General features: G+C 40.0%; 1 protein-coding gene across 2 annotated transcripts in view; it reads right to left on the bottom strand.

Moving 5' to 3' along the window:
• The window catches only part of NCKAP5 (NCK associated protein 5), a gene marked incomplete at its 3' end in the record, with an annotated part of 888,017 nt that overhangs the window by 645,968 nt on the left and 226,957 nt on the right, over nucleotides 1–15,092 (bottom strand). For both annotated transcript variants that reach the window (XM_080669006.1, XM_080669007.1), the window contains exon 2: nucleotides 14,300–14,373. In XM_080669006.1, coding sequence (XP_080525132.1) covers nucleotides 14,300–14,373 — 74 coding nt within the window. The remainder of the gene's footprint in view (nucleotides 1–14,299; nucleotides 14,374–15,092) is intronic.

Here is a 15,092-nt window from a genome sequence, read left to right as displayed (position 1 = left end):
ATATGCATGACATAATGCTGAAATTTTAGCTATTTTGCCTAAAGGTTATTAACAATTAGTACCACTAGGGGAAAAATCACAAAAATAGAATAACAGCCCTCTCTCAAAGGATGACTGAAACTATACTTGTAATCTGGCCATAATAAAGTATATTATTTTTATATTAGAGCCCACGTGTTAAAAAGAAAATTGACAAAGTAAAATAGGTCTAGTAGGTGGCCATTATTAATGGGGTCTGAAAAATAGTTGTCTGTGGAACAATGGAAAGACCTACATTGCCTCCTTTAAAAAAGTAAAAACTAAGAACAAAGCTAAAACTGACTTCAACTATTTAAAAGGGATGGTAGAGAGGGGAAAATGGCCATTAAAAATAGAGCAGTGGCCCAGCTGGTGTGGCTCAGTGGTTGAGTGTGTGCCTATGAACTAGAAGGTCATGATTCAATTCCCCGTCAGGACACATACCTGGGTTGCGGACTTGATTCCCAGTAGGGGGTGTGCAGGAGGCAGCAGATCAATAATTCTCTCTAATTATTGATGTTTCTATCTCCCTCTCCCTTCCTCTCTGAAATCAATAAAAAATTAAATAAGTAGAGCAGCATTAGGGCCAGAGAGTGAAAGCCAGATGGTGAGTCATCCGACATGAGGGGTATCTGGATTCTTCCTATCCACTGTAACGATCCATTCCATATGACATCTGGAAGATAGTCATGTTGGTTTTGCTTTGACACTTGTATAGAGTTCACTATCTCAAGAACAGCCTTCTCCACATGAGAGGGTGATATGTGTACCTTTCTGGTGCCCAGTTGCTTCTCTCAGGTTCAAATGTAGACAACTGGTTTACCAGTTCTTCCTTCATGAATATCACAGGTTGGTGCTAATGCTTTTCCACAGGACAACTCATTGCATTTTAAAAACAGTTATCAGGTCCACTTCTTATTTTTCTATTTGTCAAACTAAACATCTCCAATTCCTCCCACCATTATTAACTTAGTATTCAGCACCTCATTCCATTTTAGTCACTGGCCCTCTGGACACTTCCTAGTTTGTAATGTCATTAATAGACATTACAATATGAAATAAATATGCTTGATACAGCATTATCAGCAAGAGTTCCACATAGAACTGTTCACGAAAATCAGTCAATGTTAGCTTAACACCAATTATGTTCAACCCTATGCTATCAACCTTTTTATAGAGAACATAAGTGGAAGGCCAGGTACTGACAATATTTGTAGAGTCAAAATTAAGGTACATGGGATAATTTTGGAGTTTTCACAAGATGTAAATCACTATGTATGTGTACATATGTAGTGTAGTCTCAAGTTTGGAAGGGAAGGGAGTGGGCAGAATGGAGCTCAGGTGGGCTGAGGAACAAGGCTAAGGATTTGAACATTAGGAGGACCTAAGCTTTACCTTAAAGGGTTGGGTAGGCCTGTCTAGAATGGAGTCCTGGACAAGGAGCAGGGAGTGTATATAGGAATAATGAGTAACAAAAAAAGATTAAGGTTGGTAGGGACATTTGTGGCTAAAAATATAAATATTTAGATTTGTAATTTTACATTTCTAATAGGACTCCTTTATTCTATTATAAACATGCTTGACTTTGCTAAGAAATTTCTAGAACTCAGATTCCCACAGGTATCTAACTTGGCAAACTAATACTTGATAGGATACTACAGGAGCTAAGAGAGGAACGCCAGGACTCTCCTCAGGTGGCAAGTACAGATCTCATGGGTGATTTTTCTGGTCAACAATTTCCTTTATTTCAAGCATGAGAATTGTAGGCAGACTGGTGAAAGAGGTATCATTGGATAAATGCAACTTGTGGTACATTTTAACTTTCATGATCTTGGTAACAAATGGCCCCAAAGGCCAAAATCCTAAACTGTGTGTCTGGTCTGAAGATTCTGTTTTTGAGCCTTTGTAACTGACCCCATTCATATCTTTATTTCCAGAGCAGAGATACAGGAAAATCAATTAGACAAGATAATGAACAAGTCCAGGTAAATACATATTCTGACTTTTAATTAGCCATTGAATTCGTGAATCTCCAGGGAATACTAAAGAAACATCATAAGACAATGCAATTTCCCTTAATAGGGACCATAACCGCAGAGCTACTTTTTTTTTGATACAGTGCAATTGACTTTTTTCTTTCTGTCTTTTTTTTGCATTGTGCTGTGCTCATAGCTTCTGTGGAAACTTAAACATTATTCAATAAAACAGTTTCCTGGAAAATCTTTTGAAAGGGGTCACAGACGCTGCCCTGCTCTGGTGCCCTGATCTGCCAGCATGCTGTTTTATTACCTCTAGAAGGTTCAGTGCCAAGACACAGCCCAAGAGTTACAGCTTAAAGAGAACTAGGTTCATAAAAATAATTTTCTGCCTTCTTTCAAGAAGGAAAATTGTCCCTTTCAGCTCTCAGTAATTCCATGTATCTATCACTTCTCTTCTGGCTTCATCATCCAACCTTTCAACTATCCCTTCAAGATGACAGGTAAGAGTCGATTGTTAACTAACAAGAGGACTGCTGAACTCACTCACTTCTATCCTGTTCCATCGCCAATGGGAAGCAGAGGCCCAGAATGCCTACATGACCTTCACAGGACTACACAGTAAGTAGCAGAATCAGGACCCGAACTCCACATTGCAGAGAATAAGCCAGGAATGTTTTTAACCTTTAGCAACAATACAACACATTCAGCAAACAATTGGAACAGAGACTCTGATTGTGCTGTGTGCCAACAAAGAGCAGCCCCACCTGGACTAGAATGGATACCATTAAGACTTTAGGAGATAGAAAGAGCCCCTTTTGATAGTTAGGTTACCTAAAGCACTTAACTAATAAAATGATAATTTACTTTTAGTTGCTGTTCTCTTTTCACACCTTTTAACTTTACTTTGAACTCCCTCCTGACTTCAAGTGTATGTCAAAATTCTCAAGGCCGTCTCTGGAAGTACCCCCTCTCTAGCCTTTCAGTTTTTATTTTTTATTTATTTACTTTCGACATTTTATTTATTTATTTTGTTAATCCTTGCCCAAGGATATTTTTCCATTGATTTTTAGAGAGAGTGGAAAGGAGGGGGAGAGACACAAAGAGAGAAATATCTGTGAGAGAGATACATCGATTGGTTCCCTCCCAGGCTGAGCCTGCAAACAAGGTATGTGCCCTTGACTGGAATCAAACCCAGGACCCTTCAGTCTGCAGGCCAATGCTCTATCCACTGAGCCAAAACAGGTAGGGCCTGGTTAGGTTTTTAAAGGGAACATGATCTATGTGTCTACAATTTTTCTTTAACTCACTTTATCCAAGGTAAAAAACAAAACAAAAACAAACAAAACAAAACAAAAAAACACTAGTTTAGCCTTTGATTTTTATCATGGATTTACTACTTATTTATACTGTATATTTTCACTTATCACAATCTCTTCTTAATTCCTTTCTTTCAAAATTATGAGAGATTCTTTCATTGCTTCTATTGATAAGGCTGTTTGAAGCTCAAGATACAATTGGTAGGTAAGTCCAGTAATATTGGAGGCAGAAATCCACAGCTGTTACTGGTCAGAGCCTTTCCTATGATGTGCAATGACTCATCATGCAGACATGACTTGCCTTAAAACTTCTTTATGATTGACTTTTGAAAGCAGCATAAACAAGTACAGTGAAACAAGCATTCTTCCAGGCTTTGCACATCATTAACAGCATTTTCATTAAATGTCCCATCTTTAACTTCCTAGGAGTAACTATCTTAAAATTGTGAATCCCATTAGGTTTTTGCATGCCACCGAGACAAGTCTCTTAGGTACAAAGATGACTAGAACATACTTCCAATTGTCTCCATGCTTTCAAGATCAGCAAAGTTTTATTCTAAAGTTTTATGTCTTATGCTAAGCACTATGAGAGATATGAAGAATGAGAGGAGTTGGCCCTACAGTTCAAAGATCTTAAGGGTACAAGACTGACCCGCATGAGATAATTAGAAAATAAATCAGGGTGGGATTGAGAGCTATGTGTTTAGAATTGATATAGAGGTCATTGAGGGTAAGAACAGAGCCACTGTTGGGCACGTGTTGAGGGTATTTTGCTGAAGTGTCATCCGAATTGGGGAGGGGAGAGGAGGCAAGAACCGGAGCACCACCAGGTCTAAGTGAGTAGATGGATGGTAAAGCGGTTAGTGGTGCAGAGTTGAGAACTACGGTGGCTTTACTTCCTCTCTCATGCAGACTTTTACATCTGGTGAAAAATCTTGTATTAGCTCCATAGAGAGTACATATATAATTCTTCATCAGTGAGTGTTCAGTAGGGGGTGAACCCTGAACAGTAAGTAAGTCAGTTTCCAGTAAAGCAAATTACTGAGAGTTTCTAGGCCATGAAACCAGCCACAGGTTGCCAACCTCAACCAACCCTGCCACTGAGTGTCACATTCTTAGAAGTTTTCTCTGCTCTGAGATATCTAACAGGTGCTTTCTACTTTATAGTTTTGCCAACCTATTCCTGATTCTTTGATTCAGGCACCTTCCCACCCATACTTCTTTGTGGGATTATTCATGAGGCCTAATTTGTAAGACAGAAGTATACAATCTGCCATAACTAAAGCCTCTGAGGGGGGAGGTCCATTTTTAATTTCCTCCTCTCAGAGGCCCAAACACCCATCCCCAGAGCTGAGGTGAGGGGTAAAGGGGGGGGGGGGAGGGTGCTAGAACTCCTTCCCAGGCCTCTGAATATGGAAAGTTAAAACAATAGTAGGGAATAAGACAAAAAAAATCACTCCTTTTAGCTCCAGAGTTACCTATGTAGAGATATATGTAGAGTTAAATTCTAAATCCCCTAAAGAAAATCACAAGGATTCTCATGCTTAACAAATGGGTGGGGAGTTTTTCCCATTAAAATTAAAATTAAATAGAAGGCCATAGTCAATTACCCAGTTCATTCCTCCTTCCAGAAGAAAAAATAAAAAATAAAGGCACTGTGTCCTTCCCACTGTGGGTGCACTTCAGCCTGAACACGCGCATCTCCGCTGAGTGGGTCATTTATATGATTGCCTGCTGGAGTTTCCTCCTTTCAACTTAGTAGGGAATATTTGTGATCTTTATTACCCCAAATAAATCTGCAAAATGCCTTTTGCTTGAGGCTCTTTATTTTAATTTCAGATAAATGTATCACATTAGGTTCCTGGCCATCATATTAAGATAAGCATGGATCTAAAAATAACAAACATATTTCAAGCCAAATGCTTTTAGATTAAATAGTGGTAAATTTCTCTGGATGACCCCCAAATCCTACTGATGTTGAAATATTTTTGGTACTTTGAGAGGGTTGCTTGAAGAATGCAAACCTGTTTAAACTACAAGTAGAATGACTTTCAAATCATCTATGGACCCACTTGTACAATATTATTCAACTCAAGTTGCCCTTGGCTGCAGTAAATCCATCTTTAAAGTGGGTCTATTTCCCCAGTTATATTAGAGGTCAATTTTACATCTTTGTAGGCTAACCTAATGCCTCTATCTATACTGTGGTTTACATATGAATTATAAAGAGCTCCAGACCTGCATTTCTCATCATCTTATGTATATATACTAAAAGTCTTCAAGGCAGTTCAAATTAAATCTATTCACTAATCAATTATTCATCTGCCCTCAGTCCTCCAGAGCTGTTCCTACTTGGATTAAACACCAACTGCTTGGGGAAACCTTTGAGCTTTTAAAGGACAGTCTCCAAAAAATGTGTTTTATGGATAAATGCATGTTCATTTTTTTTTTTGGCAAACAAAATTTGGAGTGAAGAAGACAAAATACAACATGATTTTAAATAGTCTATTATTTACAAGGTTAGGACCTAAGCATACATTCTCTGTTGGATTAGCAGTCCCCTTAAAAAAAAATAAGGCTGGATGGATTTGTTAAGAAACAGGAGATTGTGTATATAATGTTCCTGTAGAGTTTCAGTCTGGCATTTTTGGTGTCCCCTTGTCCCAGAGGTTCTGGTTTCAAACACTAGGCAACCTCATAAGATCAACAAGCTGTACGTATGTAATACTTTAAACAATAAAGAATTTAAATTAAAAAAAAAAACCACAAGCATATCAGACAGGTCATGTAAATAAACTATGATGATCAATCCTAAAGTACAAGGTGAAATATGAACCTGGGTGATCTTCTGGTTCAGTCAATCCAGACACCTACAAGCCCCTTCTGTTGCTGAACAAGTCACCTTAAAGGCAGTGATGCTATTCCATTAGGGCTCCATATCTGAGAAGCAGCCTCAATGCTGCTTTGCTCCTATAAAGTGGCACCATCGATCTATAATAAGTATCCCCACCACTGCCCACAGATGACATAACCGTTGAAGCATGAGGCAATACCCAATTTCCAGAGCCCTGATTTATTCTGTTTGGTGCTGGGCGGAGGGCATGACTTAGAGGCAAGACTCTTATCTTGGCAGGGGTCTGGGACTGGCTGCATCTCTGAAGCAACCCCTAGTGGGTAACTGAGAAGTGACATTGATGGGTTTCCAGGGTGGCCCTTGTGCTTACACTTGCCCATGAATCTAGCTAAGATTCAGAAATTCAGCCCCAGGGTTGAGAAGAGGGGAAGATAATGTAAAGCTTGCTAGCCGTGGCCTCCTTTGACCGCAGTGGAGTGAGACAGGGCTGCAGATATGGGAAACCACGTGCTATTATTGAGCTGACATAGCATGAGGTTTTGCTTTCAGAGCTTTTATTGCTCTTGCAGAACACTGAGCTTATTCCTTGTTTGCCATACATTCTGGCCCCCAGAGATAGCCTCTTTTTCTCTGGAAGGGAATTTAAAAAGCAAATCACAGTTCTTATTTTATATGGTGTCCACCATTAAGAATTCATGCAGAGCAATTTTACTTGTTGCCAATTAAGATCTCCCAGTGGAAGTCTATGATTACAGCAAAGGCAACCTGTTTAATACTTGGCATCTCCTTCTACATAAATTAACCCCATGAGAATAGAGACATGCTAATTCTTAAGATGTCTGGATAATACGATTCTGAGATCCAAGATGCATAAAAGGTAAATCTCCTAGAGGCTCTGGGCTTGACTTTTTGGGGCACATGTGCTTTTTTCTTCTTATCTCTGTTTTACAAAGGCAAGACAATTTCTAGGTAACAGTAACAAAGAACTTTCTTTTCCTGGGGATAGAATAGCATTCAGTGTCTCAGTAAGTAATTTTAATATCACACACATTTTATGGAAATTAAGATTAGAGCTGACATTAACTGTAGACAGTGGTGCCAATTATCTACCCCCCCACATATATAAATATATCAAAATTAGGGCATACATGAATGAATATTTGTAATGTAGACCATTTTATTTCAATGTTCACTCTACTTAGATAAGCAATATTTTGAATCATGATGAGAATCAACAAAAAGTTTTTGCCCATTTCCCCCCTCTCTTTCCTTAGAATAAGAATCACACATAAGCCACAAAGAAAAAGTCTATTTTTAAGAATTTTGGATACATTAAAATCAAAATTTTATTGTTAGAAGGGATAGGTCTTAGGGAGTCTTAATCTAACCAGGGATCTATAGATGCTTTTCGATGAAGTGTTGTCCTCCCCTTGGTCACGTGGAAACCATCATTTCTCCTCCTGGGAAAGGAGGAGTTCAGTGCATCACCAGGGCAAACATAGCTTATAATCAAGTGTTCTTCAGATTATTGGAATTTGGTATTGAGGCTTTGGCAACCCTTCAAGAAAATGGTGAAGAACTTGGGGTTGGCTTCCCTAAGACACCTACTTCCCCCTTTTACCAACAACCCAGACTTCCCACAGCACTAACGGTTTTTTTTACTAGTTACCACTAGTTACCCATCCCAGGCCAGTGAAGTAATGGGAAGGAGGGTGTACAGCCATGTTTATATTTGGCTATCAAACTGGCCAGATCACCACTTCCCAAAATGTGTTTCCTGGAACCGCAGTCAGAGTAGATACTTCAAGAAAGATATGACTGAGTTTGTTTTAAGAAGTCAAAATTATATTTTATATCCTGTATTTGATGTATACAGCACATGTTAGCAATATAACTGGCTCTGAAAAGTTCTGCAATTAAAACAATTTTAAAGCTTGGTTTTACCTGGTATGTTTCAAAAGTGACCACAGAATGCATTTGTTTTTAAAACACCTAAAACAGTGACTCTAAAAAGGGTATTAGTATTTCTGGACATGTGCTTGGGAAAGTGCTTGCATCAATGATTTAGATCACTGGTTCTCAAAGGGGAGGAGAGAGGATTCTGACCTCTAGAGAACATAAGGAAAATGTCTGGGGAATTTCTTTTCTGGTTGTCACAATGAGGAGGTGTTACTAGCATGTAGTGGGTTGAAGCTGGAAATTATACTAAACATCTTGCAATGGACAGGACAACCCCCCTGCGCCCCCGCCCCCATGGTAAATCATGTCCTGGCCCCAAATGTCAATAGTATCTCAACTGAGAAGCCCTAGCCTACACAGAGCCTGTTCCAATGTCACTTTGGTGATCTGGACTCTGTTGGCTGGCAGTTGCCACTCTGCATTTACCAGATATTGTCATTTAATTTTGCTCATGAAGACCTACTTTATTTATTTACAGGCTATTGATAACACTGTCTCCAATTTGAGCTAGGAAAATCTGAAATGAACATTTTGACATTATCTGGCTGGGTTACTGGCAAAACTGTTAGGTATTTCTGTCATATTAATCATTCTACTCATATTCTTAAAAATTTCTATGATATATATACTAGAGGCCCAGTGCATGAATTCATGCACCAGTGGGGTCCCTCAGCCTGGCCTGTGGGATTGGGCCAAAACTGGCTCTCCAACATCCCCTGAGGGGATCCCGGGTTGCAAGAGGGTGCAGGCCAGGCCAAGGGACCCCACCAGTGCACAATCAGGGCTGGGGAGGGATGTGGGAGGTTGGTCAGCCCAGGGAGGGACCACAGTAGGGCTCCAGGGCTTGTCTGGCCCCTCTCAGTCCCAACTGGCCAGACCTCAGCAGCAAGCTAACCTACCAGTCAGAGCATCTGCCTCCTGGTGGTCAGTGCACATCATAGCGAATGGTCCACTGGTCGACTGCCCCCTGGTGGTCAGTGTACTAGTCATAGCGAGAGTTGAGCAGCCTTGGCATATCATTAGCATATTACGCTTTGGTTGAATGGACACCCAAACAACCGGGCACTTAACATATTAGGCTTTTATTATATAGGATATATATATAATACAGGTTGATCATGCTTCATTATTTAAGTATTATAGAAAAACTAAAGGCCCGATGCATGAAATTAATGCATGGGGGGGAAGGGGGGCCCCTCAGTCCAGCCTGCACCCTCTCTAATCCAGGACCCCTCGGGGAATGTCCAACTGACAGTTTGTGCCCGCACTTTTAACAGATGACAGCTCCATTGTTGTTTCTTTCTTTTCATGCTTAAACCCATTGTAATTAGTAGGTATTCAACGTGTATATACATTTTGGGGGGACACCCTGTATATCTTTAGTCAGCGGTGAAAGGAACCAATGGTGGATTTGGAACCTCCAGACAGGGAACCTCGCTCACTCTCCGCATGTCTCCCCACTCCACTTTCCACCTTTGCGGGCAGCAGGAGAATCAATGTTTTCTCTCATTAACTCGAAAAAGCACATCCTGTCATCTGCTTCCTGGCAGGAGTGCACTAGGCTCCAAGCAAGCAAGGTCAGTCAGGGCAGCCTTCGCTCATGGGTGCCGGCACCCAAAGTACACATTTCTCCTCTGCAGTTGCCCCGACTATCCCACCGTTTCACTGAGAGGATGGAACTCCTCACCTCCTCTGGGTTCCTGATCTTGAACACTGACCGAAGGCAACTCAGTGAGGGCCGCATGCACCCACCAGGTGTGTCTTTCCCCACCTGCTCCCACCTCAGCACCTGCATTAGCCCCATGGAGTTGATCTCATCACTGCACTGGCCTCTGCAGGAACAGGACATCACCACTTAGCCCTCTCACTGTTATCTCACAGGCGCCCACCCTCAGCACCCAGAACACCCAGACACTCTCCAAAGGATGTGAGCATGCAGGAGGGGTCATGCGCATGCCCTGTGGGGGATGTAGGCATGCTGGGGTTGATGGAAGTGCGGTGGAGGGGCGGGTAACTTGCATACACCATGGTCCAGGACTGTTGCAGGTGCACAGGCGCACGTGGGTGACAGTGTGCTGGGGGACGTTCACACGCCAGCAGGGGAGGAAAGGATGCGCACACCAGAGGCCTGCGGCTGCACAGATCCACAAACCCCCTCGGCGCGGTCAGGAGGACGTCAATCTGGCCAGCCATGGTGGCTGTCCCTGCAATCACGCACCTTCTGGGCTAGGAGGCGGGACTTGCACAGCCACTCCTCGGTGCTGATGGCCTGCAGGCGCTACTTCAGCTTGGCCCGCAGGCTCCGCGTGGCGTGCTCACAGCTGCCACCGCCACCATGTGGGGAGTATAGGCCACCCTCCGCCTGCTCGTCTCCCCTGCCCAGAGGCTCTCTGCCCACCAGCCACTCTGTGCCTGTGCACGCTGCCCACCCACCTGGAGCGCGCTGCCCAAGGCGACAAAGGCAGGCATCCCGCCCCGCCCCGCCCACCGGCCTCTCTGCACCTGCGCTCATGCATGCTGCCACAGGCCCACCATCTTTGTCAGGTTAATTTGCATAATCACTCCTGATTGGCTGTGGGTGTCACAGAGGTACGGTCAATTTTCATGTTTGTCTATTATTAGTATAGATGAGATTCTACATGTCTGACATATTATATAAATGTAACACTAAACATTATGTTTCATATAGTCTCAGGGCTCTGTAATCTTAAATACTAGCTATATTGATACCTTTCTTGTACAGATATGGAAACTCAGTCTCAGATGTCACCTGAAAGCCAGCTTGGCAGGCCAGGACAAGAGTCCAAGTCTCACAAACCTCCAGTCCAGTCCTCTTTGCATTGCTATAGTATCATGCTATTTCCATTTTTATACATAATTTCACTTACAAGACATCAAAGAGTCATTAACACCATAAATATTCATGAATTCGATTGGTATTTTCCAACTGTTTGTATTGTTCTACACTCTCAATTTGAGGCTGCAAATGGATAAAGGTTTCTTTCAAATGTAGGAGAAAGACATTCTCAGCAACTGTTTCATTATAATCTTTATTAGTCACTGATATATTTAGTCAAATCAGAAATAGTAACAGATGATATAAAAATCATTAAGTGCTAATAAGCCTTTCCTTCTAATCTTGACTTTCCACAGTAAAACAAATAAACATGCAGAAATATATTATCACATTTCAACATCAACTAGTAAACAAGGGGCCATGGGTTGTGTCCTTTTCATCAAGTAGGAAGGGGCAGAGCACATCAAACACACCTAGACTCCTGCTCAAATCTTAGACTATGTTCTAGATTCTGACTCTGCCCTGGTATTCAGATGAATTCACACAAGTTTTCTGTTGGTGTAAAAAAAGACAATTGAGCTAAATGACTTCTCATGGCTAGACAGCTATCTTTGGACTTCACAAATTCCTTATCATTTGAAAACCCAGAGATAGTTAATAGGTCTATTTCGGTAGAATACTAAGCAGGACCCAAAAATAACTAGTTATCTTGAGAGTATGATTACAACAATATATTTGTGTCACAGCAACTGGTTATGCTATGAGAAATGACTAGAAACTAAGAAAGACAAGTAGCCCCTCCACAAAAAAATAAGGAAAGGCTTTTAAGCCATGAACTCAAATCTTCTACCATTTGTCTAAATTCTTTAATCATTTACCAAGTGTCAATAACAGAAAATGTATCTACTGTGATTTTGACCAATCCTCAAAGATTGTGGCCATAAATTAATGCTGACCATCATTATTATTGGAAGAACTAAATATTCAGAATTTGTCCTTTCTTTTAAGTTATACCTTAGCTCAAGTATAAATGGAAGGCCATCAGTTAGAATCAGGAGCAATGAAAATTAGCCTCCTTCATGAAAACTGAACCAGGTATAGATCAAAGACATAATGAAGTCAGAGAAAAAGTTTTATATTGAGTTATGGGAACATTTGTTTAACTTCAGACATTCCAGTTGTGTTTGTGTTCATCACATGCTGTTCCCATGATCCTCTGCACACCAAAGAGTCTACCCAAACTCAAGAAAGCAGTTTAAAAATTTAATCACAACCTGAAAGAATTTCCCACACTGCTCACTGCCATTCACATATTCTTCACCAAAAACAATTCAGCTATGGTTGCAGTTACGACACTGTAATAATATCATAAAGCCTATTACTTTAAGTAAGTCAAGATCTATTTGCAAAATATAATCAAGTATAATTTCATGATTCAATAAATAGTCTATAAATCTGCTATTACTGGTTTTCATTTCCTTTTCAATACTACCCATTTCCATTTTCTCACTGGCAGTTATTCTGACTATTCAAATGCCATTATTGCCCTTTATTGTTATTCAAATGTCATTTTATTAGATCCTCTGCCACTATATATAAGGCTGGGCTTCTTCACCAGCAATAATTCCATTTCTGAAAGAAAATGGAAGCAACTGCACACAAAATTCTAGGCTATTACTTTATGTTAGTTTAATTCTGTGCCTGAAATGGGATTTTAACTTAATCATGTTGGAGAAGACCAGAAGTTTTTTATTAGCTACCTTGAGAAAGCAGGAAAATATTCTTTCCATGCAGGTATTGGATTAAAAAACCCATAAAACCATTACCCCTTCCCAATGATGTTTATAAGACACACTTACTGACCTAAATTAAACTGTAAATTTCCTTTGTCATAGGGCATTCATCATTTTTATGTATTTTTCTCTTGGAAAATAACAAAATGTTCAAGTAGTTGAAAGAAAGTGCTGCAGTTTAGTTAAATAGCCTTTTAAATATACTTTGTAGTAGATCTATGGAAAATGTAATTTAAAAGGCACATAACCATAAATGCATTATTGCATTGTTGTTGTTAATTTTATTAATACAATACACTGGCTCACAAAAGAAAACTATATCAACACCAGGTTATAGCTCTCAAACAAAAATCTGGCAACGATTGCATCAAGTTACAGAAAATTAACTGGTGTGCCTGTTAGTGGCAAACCAAACTTAAAAATTATACACTTCTGTTGTATCCTGGCAGCAGTTTTTGTGTATAGAAATAGAATACTATAACTATAACCATAGATCTGTTCTCTAGTAGGAAAACTAATATATGAGCAGGACAAATGAAAGTGTCAGGCACTTTACCCAAGAACTAGAATTCTTCAGGAAGAAGAATGCCAAGGTTATTGGGATTTGTTACAGGATGCATAAAGAAGGGGCAGCATAGCCTGATGCAGAGACCAGTGATGATGGATTTGTATGAGGTGGGATAAAAGAGCCACAGGGTTAGCAAATATTTACCTGCCATCTCTGTGAACAGAGAGAAAGCTCTGCTCCCTGCCTCAAGGAGATAAGAAGTAGAGGACGTTAGGGGCATACTGACCATTGGGAGTCAAAGCTAATTATGTGAAACAATTCCAGTGCAATGTCAGGCATCATATAAATGAGCACTAGTGTATTTATTCCAGACAACAAGAGCTACAGGAATTTAGAAAAAGAAATTTAAATTCCATAGCTGCACCTGTGAACAGCATAACTGAATGGACCCTAAAGATCTAGATAATAATATCACAAACATCCTTAGCCAGTCTCAATTCCCAAGAGGCCCCAGGGAATGAATGAATTGAAAATATGACTTCCATGATACTGATCATTTTCCAACTTACCTGCACAAATATTGTCACATGTCTTTCCTTACTGCAAATCAGAACCTACCACTTATAACAAAAACATTGGGATCTATACAACAGCATTCTCAAAATGTTCCCTTTTGATATGAGGAGAAGCAGGAATCTTAAGCAGCATCCTATCTTTTAATTACAGAAAAACCTAAATAATCTTTAAGCAAGCAAGTATCACAAACATTGAGCTCCAATATAAGGTTGCCAGATGGCCTTAGACAAATTAATTAATTGACCTTGACCAGTATCTGTCCAAATTTCTACCATCCTTCCAGCTCTGAGCAGGTTCTTGATTCAAAGACAACTTTTGGCACTGCTGCTTTACTTTAGTTAGAGAAATAGAATTCTCTAGGTAGCCTCTGGTAATATTTGTCCCCAGTGATGCTTCTGACATCAAATAGAACAATAAACCATTTTCCAATTCCCTGCCTCCAGGATCAAGATCAAAGCTATAGAGGCTGCTATAAGTTGAGGACATGGGCTTAACTCACCTCCAGAGACTTCTGTGTTTCTCCTCGAGTTGAGTTAGCAGATGCTCAATGTATTTATTGGAGTCCATGTATTCCTGCACATACACACACAAAGACAAATATATCCTCATTATAATAGTCACCAGAATTCGATGACAAGCTTTATCTCTACAAGGAAGATTTTTGACAAGATAATCCCTTGGACTCTAGGAGTCAATGACTTACATGCAGTTATTTGGGAATGAATAATATTTTCTCCATAGCCTGTGATCGTTCTATAAACAAGCATCGAAGAGAAATGGAGTGCTACTGAGTCTGCCTAAAACTCTTCCAATTCACAGAAAAAAGATAAACTTCATATTTATCTAAACTGAGATCTGTGTTCTGCTGTATAAACATTAAGTGAGCTAATGTTGCTGCTGGCCTTATAAGAATAATAAGACAGACAATACAGGTCTTCACTGCATTGGTCTTACAAGAGTCACTTTCTAGCAACAACACTATTTTTTAACTTCTTAGAATGCTTTATACAGTCACTGACCACATTCAGTGGACACACCATTTCTATTGATGAAACACACCTCCCTTCTTCATCTCCTTATAGAAATAAGACAATGTAGCTTGCTTTTGTTTTCTTTGACTCTTAGAAAATAAATCTCTGGCTTCTAAGAAGACATGAAGGCAAATCATATCTTTTTCTTTAGAAATGTGGGTAAACTTATGTTCACAAATAAAACCATATATTCAAAAAATATTTCTGAAGAATGAGGAATTCTTTTGTCATATATGACTGATTCATAAAAATTTAAAGTTT

The sequence above is a fragment of the Plecotus auritus genome (assembly GCF_963455305.1).
Source record: "Plecotus auritus genome assembly, chromosome: 5".
In the NCBI taxonomy this organism is placed as follows: Eukaryota; Metazoa; Chordata; class Mammalia; order Chiroptera; family Vespertilionidae; genus Plecotus; species Plecotus auritus.
The sequence above is the reverse complement of the archived record's forward strand: the minus strand, read 5'-3'. Positions and strand labels throughout refer to the sequence as shown.